Source organism: Macrobrachium rosenbergii, chromosome 6, assembly GCF_040412425.1.
Source record: "Macrobrachium rosenbergii isolate ZJJX-2024 chromosome 6, ASM4041242v1, whole genome shotgun sequence".
Taxonomy (NCBI): domain Eukaryota; kingdom Metazoa; phylum Arthropoda; class Malacostraca; order Decapoda; family Palaemonidae; genus Macrobrachium; species Macrobrachium rosenbergii.
In genome coordinates this window covers 37,281,512-37,298,354 of record NC_089746.1, presented here as the reverse complement: position 1 = coordinate 37,298,354, position 16,843 = coordinate 37,281,512, and the positions used below count along the sequence as shown (strand labels likewise).

At 37.1% G+C, this 16,843-nt stretch overlaps 1 protein-coding gene across 1 annotated transcript in view; it reads right to left on the bottom strand.

The window, feature by feature from the left end:
* The window catches only part of LOC136839449 (uro-adherence factor A-like), a 296,005-nt gene that overhangs the window by 198,064 nt on the left and 81,098 nt on the right, over positions 1-16,843 (bottom strand). Inside the window, exon 3 of the mRNA XM_067105505.1 lies at positions 7,555-11,677. Within this exon, the coding sequence (XP_066961606.1) occupies positions 7,555-11,677 (4,123 nt within the window). The remainder of the gene's footprint in view (positions 1-7,554; positions 11,678-16,843) is intronic.

Below are 16,843 nucleotides of genomic sequence, written 5' to 3'. Positions count from 1 at the left end.
CAATCACTGAGGTACCACAAGTGGATCCACAACAAATAAGCCCATGTTGACACCACTGTAAACACTCTTCAAACTTTGGGGTGGGGAGGGCAGCCTTCAGAACAAAGCACAATACCTAGAAATGGTACACAAATTGCTCTGTAGATTAGGCAAAAGTATTTCTGGGAGTCTCAATGAATGGGCATCTGAAAATACATATCCTTCATGTGTAGTGAAAGCTTGAAGTCCCCCTCTCTTATAGAAGCCAACGCAGATGTAGGGTTTCCATCTTGAATGGTGTTTGATATATGAATCTGTTCAGAGGGAAGAGGTCAATGACTCGCCTCCAACCCCCTCTGACCTCTACTGGAGAGCAGCTGTTTATGAATTCCAGGGTGCCTTTCTCTATCATTTCCTGTACTTCCATCTCCAACACCAAGTCCTGTGAGTTAGATTGAAACGGTATCAGTGTGGGAGATATGGGATGATGGTACTCCTTGAAAGGGAGCCTGTATCCATCTCTAAGGACCTAGACTACCCAAGGATTCACCCCTTGTTGCTGCCATGTTGCCCAGTGATATGACTGGCATCCATTCACTTTTTGCAGCAGAAGTGGGGGCCACCTCTCTCAGCAGACTCCTCCCTTCCTCTTTCCCTTCTCTCCTTTCCTGCCAAAGTGCTGTCCAAGGGGATGAAAGGGATGGGAGGAATCCTTACCCCTTCCAGCTGGGAACCTAATTTGGCTTTAATAAAGGACTGGCCTATGGCAAAATCTGACAGCGACGGTACAGCCACCACAAAGGCTTGGCTGTAGTTCCCTTCACAGTTCCCAAAGGCACCTTAAAGGACACTGCACAGCTCATGGGGGAATTCTGAGTATCAGTCCTCTTCTCTACCACCACTTCAACTTTACTATTTGAAAAGAGTAAGGTGGTACCCTGGCTGATGAGCTCTTTACAGCAAGATTGTTTTCATTTGAATCCTGTCTGGTCAAAAGACTCCATGTGCTATCATACCTCTTCAAACTGTGTTGGCCCTCTAGTTCACCATCTGGTGTGAGAGGAATGTTAGAGTCCTTCTTCCTGATACCAACAACCTCTTGAGCTTTGTCTTCATCCTCCAAGGACACACCTGAAATGATGTTCATCACTGTGTTTAGCCATAAATCTCGCCAAAAATTGGTTTGGAAAATGCATGGCTATACACTATTGCAACCATCTCAGAAAAATAAACAGAAACAGATGCCCCCTTTGCCAATAGTTGCTCATCAGCCCTACAAATGATAGGGTCCACCTGTTATGAGTATGTCCCAGCTATCCCTGGGAGGTAGTAGAGTATTTCTTTGCTGATTTTGTGGAGGAGTCAGCAACTTGGCAGAACTACCAGAGGCCAACAAGCTGTCTAGTCTGCAGATTAGGTTGTCTACTTCATTCAGCATACCTTCCACAAGAGGAAACTAGGGCAAACAGTAGGATGAGGTGGCATCCAGTCTAACTCCTAAAACTCAATCCGCAGGCGACATCAAAGTTATATAAGGAATTAAAATTTAGGTGAGTGTGGTCAGGTTATGGGGATTCACTATAATATTTTGCTTTTTTTATTCTTTTTGAATTCTGAATCAGTCTGTTTTAATCTGTACTTATACTTTTGATGATACTGTTGGATATTTCAGTTTCTGATAAAGTGCTGTATTATCTACTATATAGTACTGTATTTCATTCAGTAGTATTCAAATATTGATCTATAATTTTTGGGGTTCAGATTGAGAGTTCATATCTTCGTGTTATCAATAAGGTATATACAGTAAGCAATCTAGTTTGAGTTTCTTAGTTATGCTTTCTGTGAGATGTTCTGTGGCTAACATATTTGAGAACTACACAGCATACGCTATACAGTATATATTGTACACCAGTGCTGTTAAGTACATTAAGTTCTTTGACAAAACAGATGTGGTATCCAAAAATCTCCAAAATCTTCATCTTTATTAGATGTCAAGTGAATGCTTTTTATTAGTTTCATGAATTATGGGTTGTAAATCATTTCCATTTGCACTTATTTCTGTCATATGTACTTCATTCTTTTCACTGCCTGAGGAGGCCAGATTGGAAGTTTGTTCTTCAGTCTTGGTTTTGGTATTTAAGTTATTAACGGATTTTCTTTTTAAACTTGAAATCTTGTTTCTTTATCTGTGCTTGATGTAATCTCATCTTTTTTATTTAAAATTTATCATCTCCCTGATAGATTTGGCTTATTGTCGTTAGTTTTCTGTGGTGAAATAGTATCCTATGACTTCATGTTGGATATTTCATTAAGTCCTTCCATGTGTACTTATTCAATGTGCTTGGGGTTGGTTTAAGGGCTGGTATATCATTCACACTGCAGAGTACTGAAAATTTATTTTAATTATTAAGATTTTTTTCCTCAATTCCTGCATAAATAATTTATCATCTTGTGATATACTGCATTTATTATATGTTCAACTTTGTCATCATTTTGCTAATTGCTTTGGTGCATTCTGCAAGTTAGTAACTTACATGGACCACTGAAACTCTCGTATTTCTGTACATCTTTACTGTAACAGACACATCCTTTCCATCATACATGACAGCTTTAAACAGATCTGACATATTTTGGTGTTCCCTGATTCCATATTATTGCATGATCATTTGACCTGCAGAATGCATAATTAGACTTAAATTTTTGGTGGTATTACCATACTCGCTGCAGTTTTTACATTAGAGCAGTTTCGGAGGAAATTGTTTTATTCCTCATACTGTCATAAATTTCTAGGTTTTCATGTTGTGTTATCTTTTCTGATAAGAGCCTAGTACTCTAGTTATATTAACTGGTTGTTCATCTCTTTGCAGCAGCACCATTGTAAGTACAGTACACCTATAATAGTGTTGTGTCTGGTATCCCTAACATTTTCATAACTTTTGATTGTTGTCATGTAGCTTGCCATAAGAAGTTTTATGGTGTTTTCAATTATCCACTCATTCTCTTTTCCTTGATCAAAGTTTAAGTACTTTGAAGGGCACTGTGGTAATGAATAATTTTAAAATCTGACATATTTCATTATTAAAATCTTAATTAACTTCCACTCCCAAAAATGGAGTCAAATGGATCAGGGTTGAATGTGTTCATAATTTTTCCTTTAATCACTGTTTTATTTCTAACATGGGTTCCGTGTTTTGTATGAACTTTGGTTATTATTTGGTTCATAGGAGGGGAACTTTAGAGTAGTCACATTCTTACACTTTAGTCACTGTTTTATTTCTCATATGGGTTCAATGTTTTGCATGAACTTTGGTTATTATTTGGTTCGTAAGAGGGGAACTTTAGAGTACTGTAGTCACATTCATACACTGGTCCTCAACTGTTACAGGAAAAGAATTATTCATCATCATATTAACCCTTAAACGCCAAGCCTCTATTTACAAAAGTGTCTGTTGTATGCCGGCGGCGTTCGGGGAGTTAGTGCCAAAGCGGAAAAAAGTTTTTTCAAAAAATCACAGCACGCTTAGTTTCTAAGATTAAGAGTTCATTTTTGGCTCCTTTTTTTGTCATTGCCTGAAGTTTAGTATGCAACCATCAGAAATGAAAAAAAAAATATCATTATCATATATAAATAATGGAATATATGACAGGGCAAAAAAAAATTTCATAATTGTATACAAATCGCACTGTGAGCAAAACGGTTAAAGCTAAAGAGTTATTATTTTTTGTTGCGATGATTTTGGTATATAACAAATTTTAAAACGATCAAAGCAACACAGAGAAAATATTATCGCAAAATGATGCATTAATTCGTAACACGCGGATGTAAAAACAAGTTTTTTTCTAAAATTCACCATAAATCGAAATATTGTGCTAGACTTCCCGTTTGTTGCAAAATGACGGTAATTGATTGAATATTACTAGACTGTAATTGTTTTAGCTTACTATTGCAGTTTTTTACCATTTCGGTCAAGTTAAAGTTGACCGAAGGTAGAATTTTTTTTATTTATTGTGATTTATATGAAAATATTTCAAAACTGATAAAAGCTACAACCATGAGTTATTTTCTGTTGTATTCTACATGATATTGCGCACATTTTCATGTATAACACTTTATGTAAGGCCTAATAGGAAACGGTGCGAAAATTACGACAAGGTGACTACAGAAATTCTGAGATTTTCAGCAGAGTTACAGCACGCGGAGGGAAGGAAAAAGTTTATTCAAAAAATTCACCATAAATCAAAATATTGTGCTATAAACTTCCCGTTTGTTGCAAAATGAAGGTAAATGATTGAATGTTACTAGAATATAAGACTTTTAGCTTATAATTGTGTTTTTCGACCATTTCGGTCGAGTCAAAGTTGACCGAAGGCTAAAATTTTGGCACATCGTGATTTATATGAAAATATTTCAAAACTGATAATAGCTACAAGAGTTATTTTTTGTTGTATTCTACATAAAATTGTGCACATTTTCATATATAAAACTTTATGTAACAGCTAATATAAAACAGTGCAAACATTACGACAAAGTGACGAAAGAATTTCTGAGATTTTCGGCCGAGTTACCACGCGGACGTAAGGAAAAAGTTTTTTTCAAAAATTCACCATAAATCGAAATATTGTGCTAGAGACTTCCAATTTGTTGCAAAATGAAGGTAAATGATTGACTATTACTAGAATGTAAGATTTTTAGCTTACAATTGCATTTTTCGACCATTTCGGTCGAGTCAAAGTTGACCGAAGGTTGAAATTTTGGCACTTATCGAGATTTATATAAAAATATTTCAAAACTGATAAAAGCTACAACCAAGGGTTGTTTTTTGTTGTATTTTACATGAAATTGCGCACATTTTCATATATAAAACTTTATGTAATGGCTAATATAAAACGGTGCAAAAATTATGACAAAGTGACGAAAGAATTTCTGAGATTTTCGGCCGAGTTACCGAGCAGACGTAAGGAAAAAGTTTTTCCAAAAATTCACCTAAATCGAGATATTGTGCTAGAGACTTCCAATTTGTTGCATTTCGGTCGAGTCAAAGTTGACCGAAGGTTGAAATTTTGGCACTTATCGAGATTTATATGAAAATATTTCAAAACTGATAAAAGCTACAACCATGGGTTGTTTTTTGTTGTATTCTACATCAAATTGCGCACATTTTCATATATAAAACTTTATGTAACGGCTAATATAAAACGGTGCAAAAATTACGACAAAGTGACGAAAGAATTTCTGAGATGCGTCGCTGATGCTTTCTAGTGGGTGAAGAAAGAAATTCGTGCATGCGCAGCTGGATCACGCTTGTAAACAAAACAACAGCATGATCCGTGAACTCCTAGTATCCCTCAAGGCGCGTGATTTAAAATTTTTCGCAAACTAGGCCTATAAGTATTTTTCTGCGAATATTTAAAAAAACTTTTTGTAGTCGACGTACCGTACGTCCACTTGGTACCCGACAGACAATTTTAGTCGACATACAATACGTCCAGTCGGTGTTTAAGGGTTAATAAATGGTTTAACCAGACTGCTTAGTACCTATCAGCAAACTGCCTAAATTCATATACCTTGCCCAAAGTCTCTTCTTGGTAAGTTGATTTTATTTAAAATAACACCTCAACTTAATGGACTTCTCTACTTACCAGTTACATGATTATCATTATATTTTGCCATTTTAGATGTGATACATTTCTAAAAAAAAAAATCTCTTAAATTGGGTGTTAGCATAAAGTACACGTTAGTTTAGGTTAGGAACTAAGTGGAATTGCTGTTAGCTGTAAGATACAGTATCTTAAAAATATTCGGGTGCAGGCTATAATACTGGATCTTTGTTTCTTAACAGATTTTGTTATTTACGAAAAAGCCAGACCCTCAAAGCATATGTTTAGCTGAGGTGCTACTATACTACAACTCCTTAAATCCAACGATTGAATAACTGAAAATATTGAAAAAAAACTGTTGGCTAAAAACTAAACAATCATGTTATAGTGTATATGCAATCTGGGACTGGGTCTTTAAATCCGCAAAGGTCAAACATGTGTAACCAATTCAATAATGGGATAATAATGCTCTACTTCAATATGGTGTTCCTTCTACAACAAAGAGCGTTACAATCCAACAGTGGGCTTAATAAGTTTAGTTTCTTATTATTGGATTGAGTATTATATAAAGCCTACTATTTACTAAGGTTGACAGGTTTTAGAGATTGTACAAAATTACTGACAAGAACAGGTAGTCTACTAGTTCATGCCTTCTCTCAGCTCTTACTGGCTTCATATAATCTGTGGAATGAAAAGTCTGTCTGACAGAGTTTTTTAAGAAAAATAATTTAGTAGGCTTTGTAAATCAACCCTATAATCACTGAAAATTCTAAATTTCCAAGATCATATTTTCTAATAATGATCTTTACTGCTGACCATACTACAGACAGCTCAACTATTAAAACTGAAGCACTGTTGTATAAAGAGAACTACCTTCTTTCACTAGGAACTCCTGTGGCAAATCCTACACCAGATGAATATTTGGACCATCAGTACAAACTGCATAATGTGGCATTTACATCTAGTATATCCATGGTGTGTTGCATATGATTTTAAGGGTTTTATATAATCTATCATACAAAGGTCATCAATTTCATCAAAGTATTTTCCCATACATGCCAAAAAGTACCTTTCTAAGACAGATGGACCCCTCTTTTCAGGGCTGTCCTAGGGCTTATTCACCTTACTTGACCACAAGAAGCTTTCTTAAATTTTGTACTGAGGAGGCATGCTGTCCAACCTCATCCTCCATGTTCAAGACTGATCAAAACTATATTCAAAGCTGTGCAGGGATTGTCATCTACAAATTATTCCTTGACAGTGTAAGGAGGGAAAGAAAGAGTAGGTAAAAGGTAAGAAAGCCCAGTTTATTTGGTATATATCAAATACTTGTGACTGAGTCATGAGTAAGTTCTAGATAGCTGCTCTCTGAAACCCCCTCCCACTACCAGCAGGTGCTTGGAGCCTAGAAACCTATGGTCTTTAAAATACATACCTGCTACTCACATTAATCTATGGGTCACTCAAAGATAAAAATGCTAACACTTACCTCAGAAAATTATTGCATTCTATTCAGTCTTTTGACATAGAGGCTAGTAACTTACACTAGGTAAAGTGAAAAGTGTTAGTTGTAAATAAAGATGTAAATTAAAGCTAAAAATATTGAATGCTAGAAAAAATTTAGATCATAATTTTTTTAAAAAAGAGCATGAAGAATTCAATATACGACTAAATATGCAGTTTGTAAACTTGAACTTTGTCTTTTATGATTTCACAAGTCTTCCCTCATTGTTTACTAGCAGTTCTCCTATAGGCTATTTATGAACCTCCCTCTCTAATACTGAAGGCTTTCATGGACACTGCTAATAACTTTTTAATTCAAATAACTTTCAGGATGTGCCAGCAAAGAAACAAAATCATACAAATCATACTGACTAAATATATCTAAAAAGTGATCCTGGATGTAAGGGAAATTACTAAAAATTTATAAGTACCCACTAGACAGCAAATTACACATAACCAAAGTATTGCACTTACCTTGTTGGATGAGGAAGAGCAGCAACCCATTCATCTACAGTGATAGGAGACTTTGGTGTAGGTGGACGATGAGGATGAGCCCCCAAGTGGGCAGCAAGGTTGGATGATGAAGACTGCTGAGTATACAGATTTTCATGGGTCTGAGCAAGTGCCTCTGACAAGCTGTCATTTGATGTTACACTACCAGTTTCAAGCATTATGGCAGGTGGAGAGATGACACTCATATCTGCAGCATTAACAGCACCTGTTACAACAATTTTTGGACCACCAGTAGAGGCTGAAACTACAGCCTCCTCCTTGCACAAGCTATATGCACCTTCATTGTGTAACCGGTTACTTTCAGTGTTATCATACATTTCCATTTCCTCCTCTTGCACTTCCCCTTGAGCTCTGCTGAAATCAACATTGTCTTCAGTATCTGGGAATTCTTGACTAAAAACATCATTTTTCTTTTCTGCAAGAGTTATGCACTGACCAGCACCCTCTTCAATATCAGGTACTTCCCTATCACCATGGACATCTTCTTGCTCTACTCCAGAATCTTGCTCACTTAAAGTAACTTCTTTGGTAATTCCTCTGTCTATTTTCATGTGATCTACCCTTTCAGGAAGGTGATCTTGGTCTCCAGTAGCTTGGATTTCATGGACATTCTCATCATAAAACTTTGAGCTTATGGACTTTGATTCTGAAACTTCCCTGCTGGCCTTTTCACTCTGGATATTGCTTTGTAAGGCATCTTCACAACTAACTTTATGACTGACTAAGCCTTCTTCCCCTTTGCTTATGACTACACCTTCCTCCCCTTTACTTACACTTTCTTTTTTGGGTGAACCACTTATTAACCTACTATCAGACTCCTGAGCCCCATCAAACTTTTCACTAAAAAGAGTTTCACTCTCAATCCCCTTTGCTACTTTTGCATCATGGCTGTCAATGTTATCACACACTTCTAAGCCCAAAACTTTTTTATCACTCTTCACATCATCATGGGGGTAAATTTCACTTGTCAAATGTCTATCCAAAGGTTTCACATCATGAGTATTGTTCTTTTCTAAGGCACTGGTAACAGCAGTATCATCAATCTTAATGTTACTATTATCACAAAGCTTGCTATCGCTACTATAATCACTATCTACTCCTGTCTTCACAATATCAGTTCCTAACATACCCTCACAGAACAGTCTCCGAGTACTAACAATACTAGATTGCACCTTCTTGGATGGAGACATATCACTCTTTAACACAGCTGAGTCTATTTCTCCTTCACTAGCGCCTACTGCTACGATGAGACTAGGACGTTTTGGGAGAGGTTCACCGTCTGTATCTTCACTTTCTGAGGTTTCTCTCGATATTTTCTCACCTGGCCGCCTCCTTGTATGAGAAGGAGTTAGCTCTTCATCCTCTGAAGCATCTTCAAACTCTTGTGCCTTGTCTTCAATTGACGAGATCCCTACATCTGATTCTTCATAATCCATTTTAGTTTCATCATCTGTGAGCACACTACTCAATTCTTCAGTATATGGTTCATCCTCTCCAATAGTTTTCTCTTCAGCCTTGTCATCATCCATTACCTCACTTTGACTCCCATTTACAGAGTCTTGAACCTTTTTCTCTGGTTTGACTTTAACAATAACTGATAAGAAACTCTGAATAGATGCATCACCACCCTCTGAAGATGTAGTACCAGAGGAATTGCTTGCAGATGACACTTCTCCTGTACATTCACTCACTGAAAGAGGTGATACCACATCCCCAATGAAAGAACTTATATCTTTGTTATCCTGAGTTTCCTCTGGCATGGCACTCTCATTTAAGAACGAATCTTTGTCAAAGCTTGAAGAATATATATGACTTATTTCTTTTTCTTTCTTTGTCGCTAAGTCATGTAGTTCCAACTTCTTGTTCCAAAAGTTATCATCATCCTGCCTCTCAAAATATTGACTTTCCAAAGATGTACCAAGGGATCCTGATCTTTTTTGTTCGCTCAAAACTGGCAGATCTAGGTTTTCTTCAGGTAAATCTTCACTTCTCTTTTCAAAACAAACACTTGAACTAATTTCCTTACCAGCATCTTCCTTTGAAAGACGCTTCTTATATATCTTTTGCTGATAATGCTGTCTTATATTTGTTGTTAAACTACCAAGACTACCCTGAAAACGTTTCCACTGACCTAATGTTGAAGAGACAATACGATTTACCCTCTGAGACCCCCTACCTTCACTGGCTGTGCTAGCAACACTGCTACGACGTTCAGTCAACTCATCTTGACCTTCACTTGCACTGGGATCCCTTTCACTAAGATCACTGTCACTGATCTGTTGAACATTTTCAAATTTATCATCAACGTAAATGGTGCTCTGCGTACTTGTACTAGGAGATTTTTGTTCAACTGAGACAGATTTGCTACGATCATCACTAGTTTTCCTTTTAATGTTACTGAGAAGTGAAGTCAGACTATAGCTCCTTTCTTTAGCAGTGCTAACTTTTTCATTAGTTTTTACATCTTCAACAGATCTCAATTTTTTCTTTACAGTACTACTGTCACCCTCATGCACTATGTCTTTTCCTCCTATATCAGACACAATGTTGTCTTCACTTACAGTGTTTATGTTTTCACTTGAGATGACATCACCCCTGTATATACTAACAACAGGATCAGTTTCACTCTCCAAATATGTTTCGTCAACTGAGCTCCCCACAGGATGTAATGAGGGGCAAGATAACACACTTATCTGGCCAGATGTAGCCTTGCCACCTCCCTTAACTGCTAACTGGTTGACTTCATCACCATCCAATTCATGTGCTTTGCCACATAGTAAGGTTTCTGAAGTACTGTGTGAAGCTTTATACCTTTTAATTTCCCTAATATTACTACTGCTCCCAGTTAAAAGATTAGTATTTGTTAAACCTAAGTCATCTAAAGATGCAAGAGAAATCTCTGATTTGTGATGATCTTCAACTTCTATATTTTCATCTCTATCAAGAAGAGCATCTACACTGTCATCTCTAGTGCTCCTGATATCTTCCCCACCATCTACTTTGCTTCCATTATCTTCAAGAATGACGAGTCTGCCTGCATCAGTCTCTACATTATTACTGCTAGAGTTGGATTCTGAAATTTCTGTAACTTCAGCTTTACTAGTGTCCTTAGGAACCTCTGATGATGACCACTTATAGATAAATTTTTGCCATTTCTTACTAAAACTTTGGTATATTTTCACATTCCTCTCAGATATCCTGTTTCTTATGGAAGAGTGAGCTACTTCAGTTCCTTGTGAACTCGGAGGGCTACATACAGACTGAGTACCATCTTGTTCAGCACCTTGAACAGAGACAGATTCCTTTAGATCTTCAGCAGCCCTTTCATATTCTGCACCTTCAGTTAAAATAGCTTCCTTCTCTAAAGAGGCAGATTTATCACCATCATCATATTCATCAGCCTTGTCATACGGAGGGAAGCCTTTATCAACTAAGGTTATCTTATGCTGATAGCTAAATGAAGTGTGGGAGATCTCAGCAGCAGTGCCAGGATGAGAAGCTCTGCGGCGAAAATGGACGATTTCAGCACCTTCACTCCCCACACACCTGTGGCAGGGGTGGTGTTTGCATACATGAGCCTCTATGCAAGCACTACTACAAGAGTGAGGAAGAGCACACGCATAAGAGTGAGATAATCTGTGGATATGACGAAAACAGTAGACATGATTACAATGGATAGGATGTGATTTTTGAAAAATGCTTGTCTGAATACACTCACTACAAAACTTGTGAGAATCACTTTCTAGAGCACAATGAGGTACTTTACTACAGGTCAAAGAGCCTGCATGTGTGCACTGAGGAATCCATGTAGTTTCACTGTAAGAATATCCTGGATCTTGTGCACATGCACTGTATGTTGAATGAGAGACTTGAGGAGGATTATTTACAAATGATGATATGGAACTAGCTTCAGGGAGCAAGTCAGAAGGAGCACTGGAATCTTTAGCAGAGACAGTGGCTGGAATTTTAGGTACTGCCTTTGGAAGTGGTTTTGTCCCAAAGGTTGATAACTGTGTTGTCTCTGGAGTAGGCTGGGAGTGGAAAGAACGTAAGAGGCCAGAGATGCGACTTGTCCAACCACCACCTGGAATAAAAAAAAAATAATATTTAAAACAAAAGTACAAAAAGCACTAGTCTTCCAACAATAATTATAGATCTTCCAACAATAATTATAGATAAATTATTTGCAATCATTTACATTTATTCTAATTATGAATGACACCTTACGTTACAATATTTTTATGAAACAAAAGGGACACAATTACTCTAACACTGAGGAAATTTTTGATCTGCAAACTTCAAAGTACAATATTTGAAAAAAATGTAATCTATGGCATGATCTGGTGATTTTCAATGAAAGATATAGTTTCAAAATAATGCTGTACTGTACATCAGATATCCATTTTACATAAATCCAGTATGTGAGCCAATATTTGTGAGAGCAATAATAGTTACTGAAAAAATCAAGCCATTAACTCTCTGACCACAAAAAATTCTTCATAAAACTCCTATTGTCAATGCAATATGAAATGTTCACTTACTATCCAGACTGGACTGTAATACCCTTCACCATCCCACTGTTGCACCCTAATACATCTAGCATCATGAGACACAATAATCAAAACATATATGTAATGAAAAAACACTGACAGGTATATAAAAACTAATTTCAATGAATACTGGAAAAACAAAGCTTTACTCAGATTCTTTACCTAAACCATCAAAGCATTCTTCAAACACTAAGGTTGCTGAAAGCTATATATAACAGTACAGGCAGAATGACGATCCAGTAACGATAAACTGTAGGTTATATCTACTCTCAGCAACCTAACAGTAGATATAATCTGATATCTATTCATAAAAATAGAAAAGCTGCACATTTGATAAATGAAAAGGAACCATAAAGTATGAGTGAAAGTCATCAAGAAAAACTTGACATGAAATCTAATGCAAATAAAGTATGCAAATGAGCAAATCTAGTTAATAAAACAATGTACAGTAATCTGTTGTTGAATGCCATTTATCTTACTATATACTTATAGGGTATACCAACTACACAATTTCTAAGACCCAAATATTCTAGATGGGGATTTTTGCTCCACTCCCTTATCCCCCTCCTGAAGCTTTTATTTAGAGTAGCATGTTAACCCTTAAAGGATGGGCTAATTATATATCAAGCACACCCACAGACTGGGCAAACTTTAAGGTTGGCCAATTTAAGAAAAAAAACACATCAATGAAAAGAGGAAGACAGGAAAATCCACATGGTAAGAAAAAAAAATTCTAAAAACTTTTCCCTATCTTCCATGGAAAGTTGAAAGTGACTATTTACAACCCTGTGTGGGCCTCTTTTACAAGACACTTGTAAAAATATGTTAATTTTACCAAGTTATGCATGTTTTTTCTAATACTGTACTGTAATGTATTTTATTTTATTTTGTAAAATTATAATTACAGCTCCCACAATATCATAACAGATAAGAACTAAAATCAGTAACAAATTCTGAGTATATTTGTTATAAAATATTTATGAGATTTACTGAGATGGGAAGATGCAATAACTTTTTGTGAGGTATACAGTACATGTTTTTTCCAATATTTCTTTGCACTTTTCTTTGCAAAATTACAATTATAACTGCCATATTATCATAAAAGATAAGAACTAAAACCAACAACAATCAACAATCCCTGGGTATATTTATGAGCAAATAAATAAAAAGATGTCCTGGAGCAGCAGAGGCAGTATATTCCCCTCTGAAATCTCAAGGCATACTGATAGATGTCTCTCCTGTGCAGAGCTAAATATTTGCCATATGTCATTTATGGCCCACTGAAGTGCTTTGAACATTTTTCCCGCTAAATTCATCCAAACTGAATGGCGTGTAATATTAATACTCACATGAAGATTCCCATCCATCAAACAAAACTTGTCATTGACACTCATGTGAGGAGTCCCGTCCATTAAGCGTTAAGCCTAATCGAAGGGGATGGTGTAAGTGGTTTATATCTATGATATTTTTCAAAAGATTTTATGTAAACTACTGTATTTCTGAGTTCAGTCCCGTGTCAGCCGGTGAAATTCCATTACAGCACGAATTTCTAGATATAACAATGCTAGATATACCAGAGAAAAAGAGCTTTCAGGAAAGCTGGGTTATCCATCAAAAGACGTCGGTATAATGAAGGGTGAGTGAAAGCGTCATAAGAAGATCCCAATATTTATGAAAATACGAGACCAAAACAGCCATAAACAGATCAAAAAACCCACAAGAAGATGGTACTTAACTTAGAGATGGAAAAGGTGCTCAAGCCATTGTAGATGAAGTAAAACAATCCAAAAAGGGACGAGCACACAAAAGAAGCGAACGTGTCACGTGCTAGAAAATGGAATGAAGTGGGTGGCGCTTAAAGCGGGTGTTGAGGGTGGGAGCTGTAACGCTCATCTTTTACGGGGTTTTGATAAGGAGAGATCTTTCGAGTATATTTCCGTGGTAGTGGTATTTCACTACCCTTCATTATACCGATCTTGAAAGATTCGATTTAGTAACAAAGCTCTTTTCTCTGGTATATCTAGCATTGTTATACCTAGAAATTCGTGCTGTAATGGAATTTCACCGGGTGACACGGGACCTTCCTCAGAAATAGATTTTTCCTCTGTCAAAATCCCTTTTGTACAAAAACTACTGTACTTGTACAAAGTACAAACCACTGGAGTCATAAATAAGCCTGGGATGAAGAATCAAACATAGAAATTCTCCTATTCAAAACAAACTGTCCAAATCAAAACATACTGTACTTAGTCTTGTTTTGTTGTCAGTCCACTCAACAATGTCAGTTCACTCCAAGTTAAGACTGAGCTGTTAACCAAAACTATGGATATGGCACAATAAATAGGATAAGAACTGATATAAAGATACCCATCCAGAAAGGCTGCATTACAAGTTGAGCAACAATCTGCACTGGGTTAGGGAGAAGTACTGAGTGCAATTAGCATAACAAATCTTCCAGTGGCTCCATAGGGCTCAATGGAAGCATATCAAGGCATTAATGGGTTAAAGATGAAGACTGCAATGTTGTCAAATCCACAGGTCATATTTAACTATTTTTGCAATCCTTCAATGTCCCACGCAATACCAAATTACATAAAAATATCTACTGTAAGCCATGGATGGCACAACAGATTTAAGAAAAGAGTTGATGTTCACTTATAATATTAGACAAGGATGTGAGTGCTGATGAGGAGGCCGCCAAGAGTTTATCACGAGATCCTGAAACAATATGAAGTTTTCATAATAAAACTAATATTGAAATACTTACCTGAACACCTAAATTAGCCCTGGTCACTGACCAGCCCAAACTATATCCCCATAATTATACCCACAAAGTGGGTAATTAACTGTCAGCATTACCAAAACTACGGGAAAAATCTTGTAAAATGAGTTACCTGAGGTACTGTTGACAACGCTGCTGCAAATACTGGCCAACAGAGGCCGACATCCCCAATTGAGTCACTCACTATCAAAAATTGAAGTGGGGAGGAGGGTGGGAATCATTCAGGTGTTCAGGTAAGTATTACAATATTAGTTTTATTATGAAAACTTCATATTGCAATACACTCCCTGAACACCTGAATTAGCCCAATTAACAAAATTTTACTGGAGGTGGGATCAACCTAATTCAGCCCGACCTGTCAACGGAGAATAAGCAGGTAACGCATTATCCATCTACTATGAGTAAATGTATGTGTAATTGTATGTCACCATATCAGTCAATGCTTTCGGTGAAGAGACATGCTGGAGGGAGACCCATCTAGGCTGCGGCACGCCCCCTTTTTACAACCACAGAGACGGTAGCTCACTGATCTGCTCTGTATAGGATATTTGTTTAGTCATACACTCACCATATCAATCAATGCTTTGGGTGAAGAGACATGCTGGAGAGTATTTTGATCGAAAGTCAGGTCAGTACTGTCTTGGTCCGTTGACCTCCTATGTGGCTCTTCAGAACCTCTCATGTATGGAGGAGTACAATGAACCTCCCATGCGGCTATTCAGACCCTCTCATGTATGGAGGAGTATGATGAACCCCCCATGTGGCTATTTAGAGCCTCTCACGTATGGAGGGGAATGAAGCAGTGCCGAGCCCCTAATCCTCTGGATAAGGCCTGACAATCGACGAGCAAAGAAGTATCTCAGCGCCAGTGAAAGAGCCTAGCCTATAGAGAACCACCTTGGACTCTCATAGGGAAATTATCAAAGACTAAGATACTTAAAAACGTATAAACATAAGATCATGTGATTATACTATTACTGCTGCCTAAGATTCTAAAGACTAAAAGGAATTCCTCTATCTGGTTAATCTAAGAACCTCCACACTAAGAGAATACCACCTTAGCTAAATGAACGCACCCTAGATAATAGAGTTAGCCGCTACACACTGACTAAGAGAATAACTTTCCGACGTGGCGAACTGAAAGGAAGATGAAGTGGCCATACTCTGAATACTGTGTGCTCAGGGTAATACAGAGCTTGAAAATGACGAAGAAGAACCCTGAGAAGCCTGGGAAATCATCTCCCTCAGAAAGTAACTAATTGCATTCTTTGACAGCAGAGGTTTCTCAACCTTTGATTAGACTTTTAATGCTCGCAACGGACATAAGGACATCTCCACTGGATTGCTGATAATGAACTCTTGCTGATAAAGAACCCTAAATGAATGAGGCAGAGGGTTAACCTCTGACTCCGACTTCGCCACGAATTCCAGAAGAAGAGACAAATACATATCATTTCCTGCCTAGGAAACCAGCCTAGAAACTGCCTGAAGCTCGCCCACCTTTCTAGCTGTACAGTAGTTGAAGCCGTAAGAAAAAACACCTTCTTAATCAGTTGTCTTAACGTCAGAACTTCCGAAAAATCCCACGGAGGAGCCCGAGTCGGCAAGACAGGACGTTTAATCTTAAAGGAAAGTAATAAATCATGGATGATCTTACTACTAGAAATTTTCAGGAAGATGGAAACTACATGTACTGCTAAGCGCTAAGCGGTAGCCAGCAATTGCCTAATATGAAAGAACCTTGACTTTTCGAAGGAATAAAAGGGTGATGTAAAGCATGCAAACTTCAAATATTATAATGATTGATAGGGAGAAAATATGAAAAACTAACATGGACATAATATTTGAATACGTAACTGTCAATAAATGTACTGTATTGCTGTACTGAAATTTGTCTGTCCTTGAAAATGAGATGAAA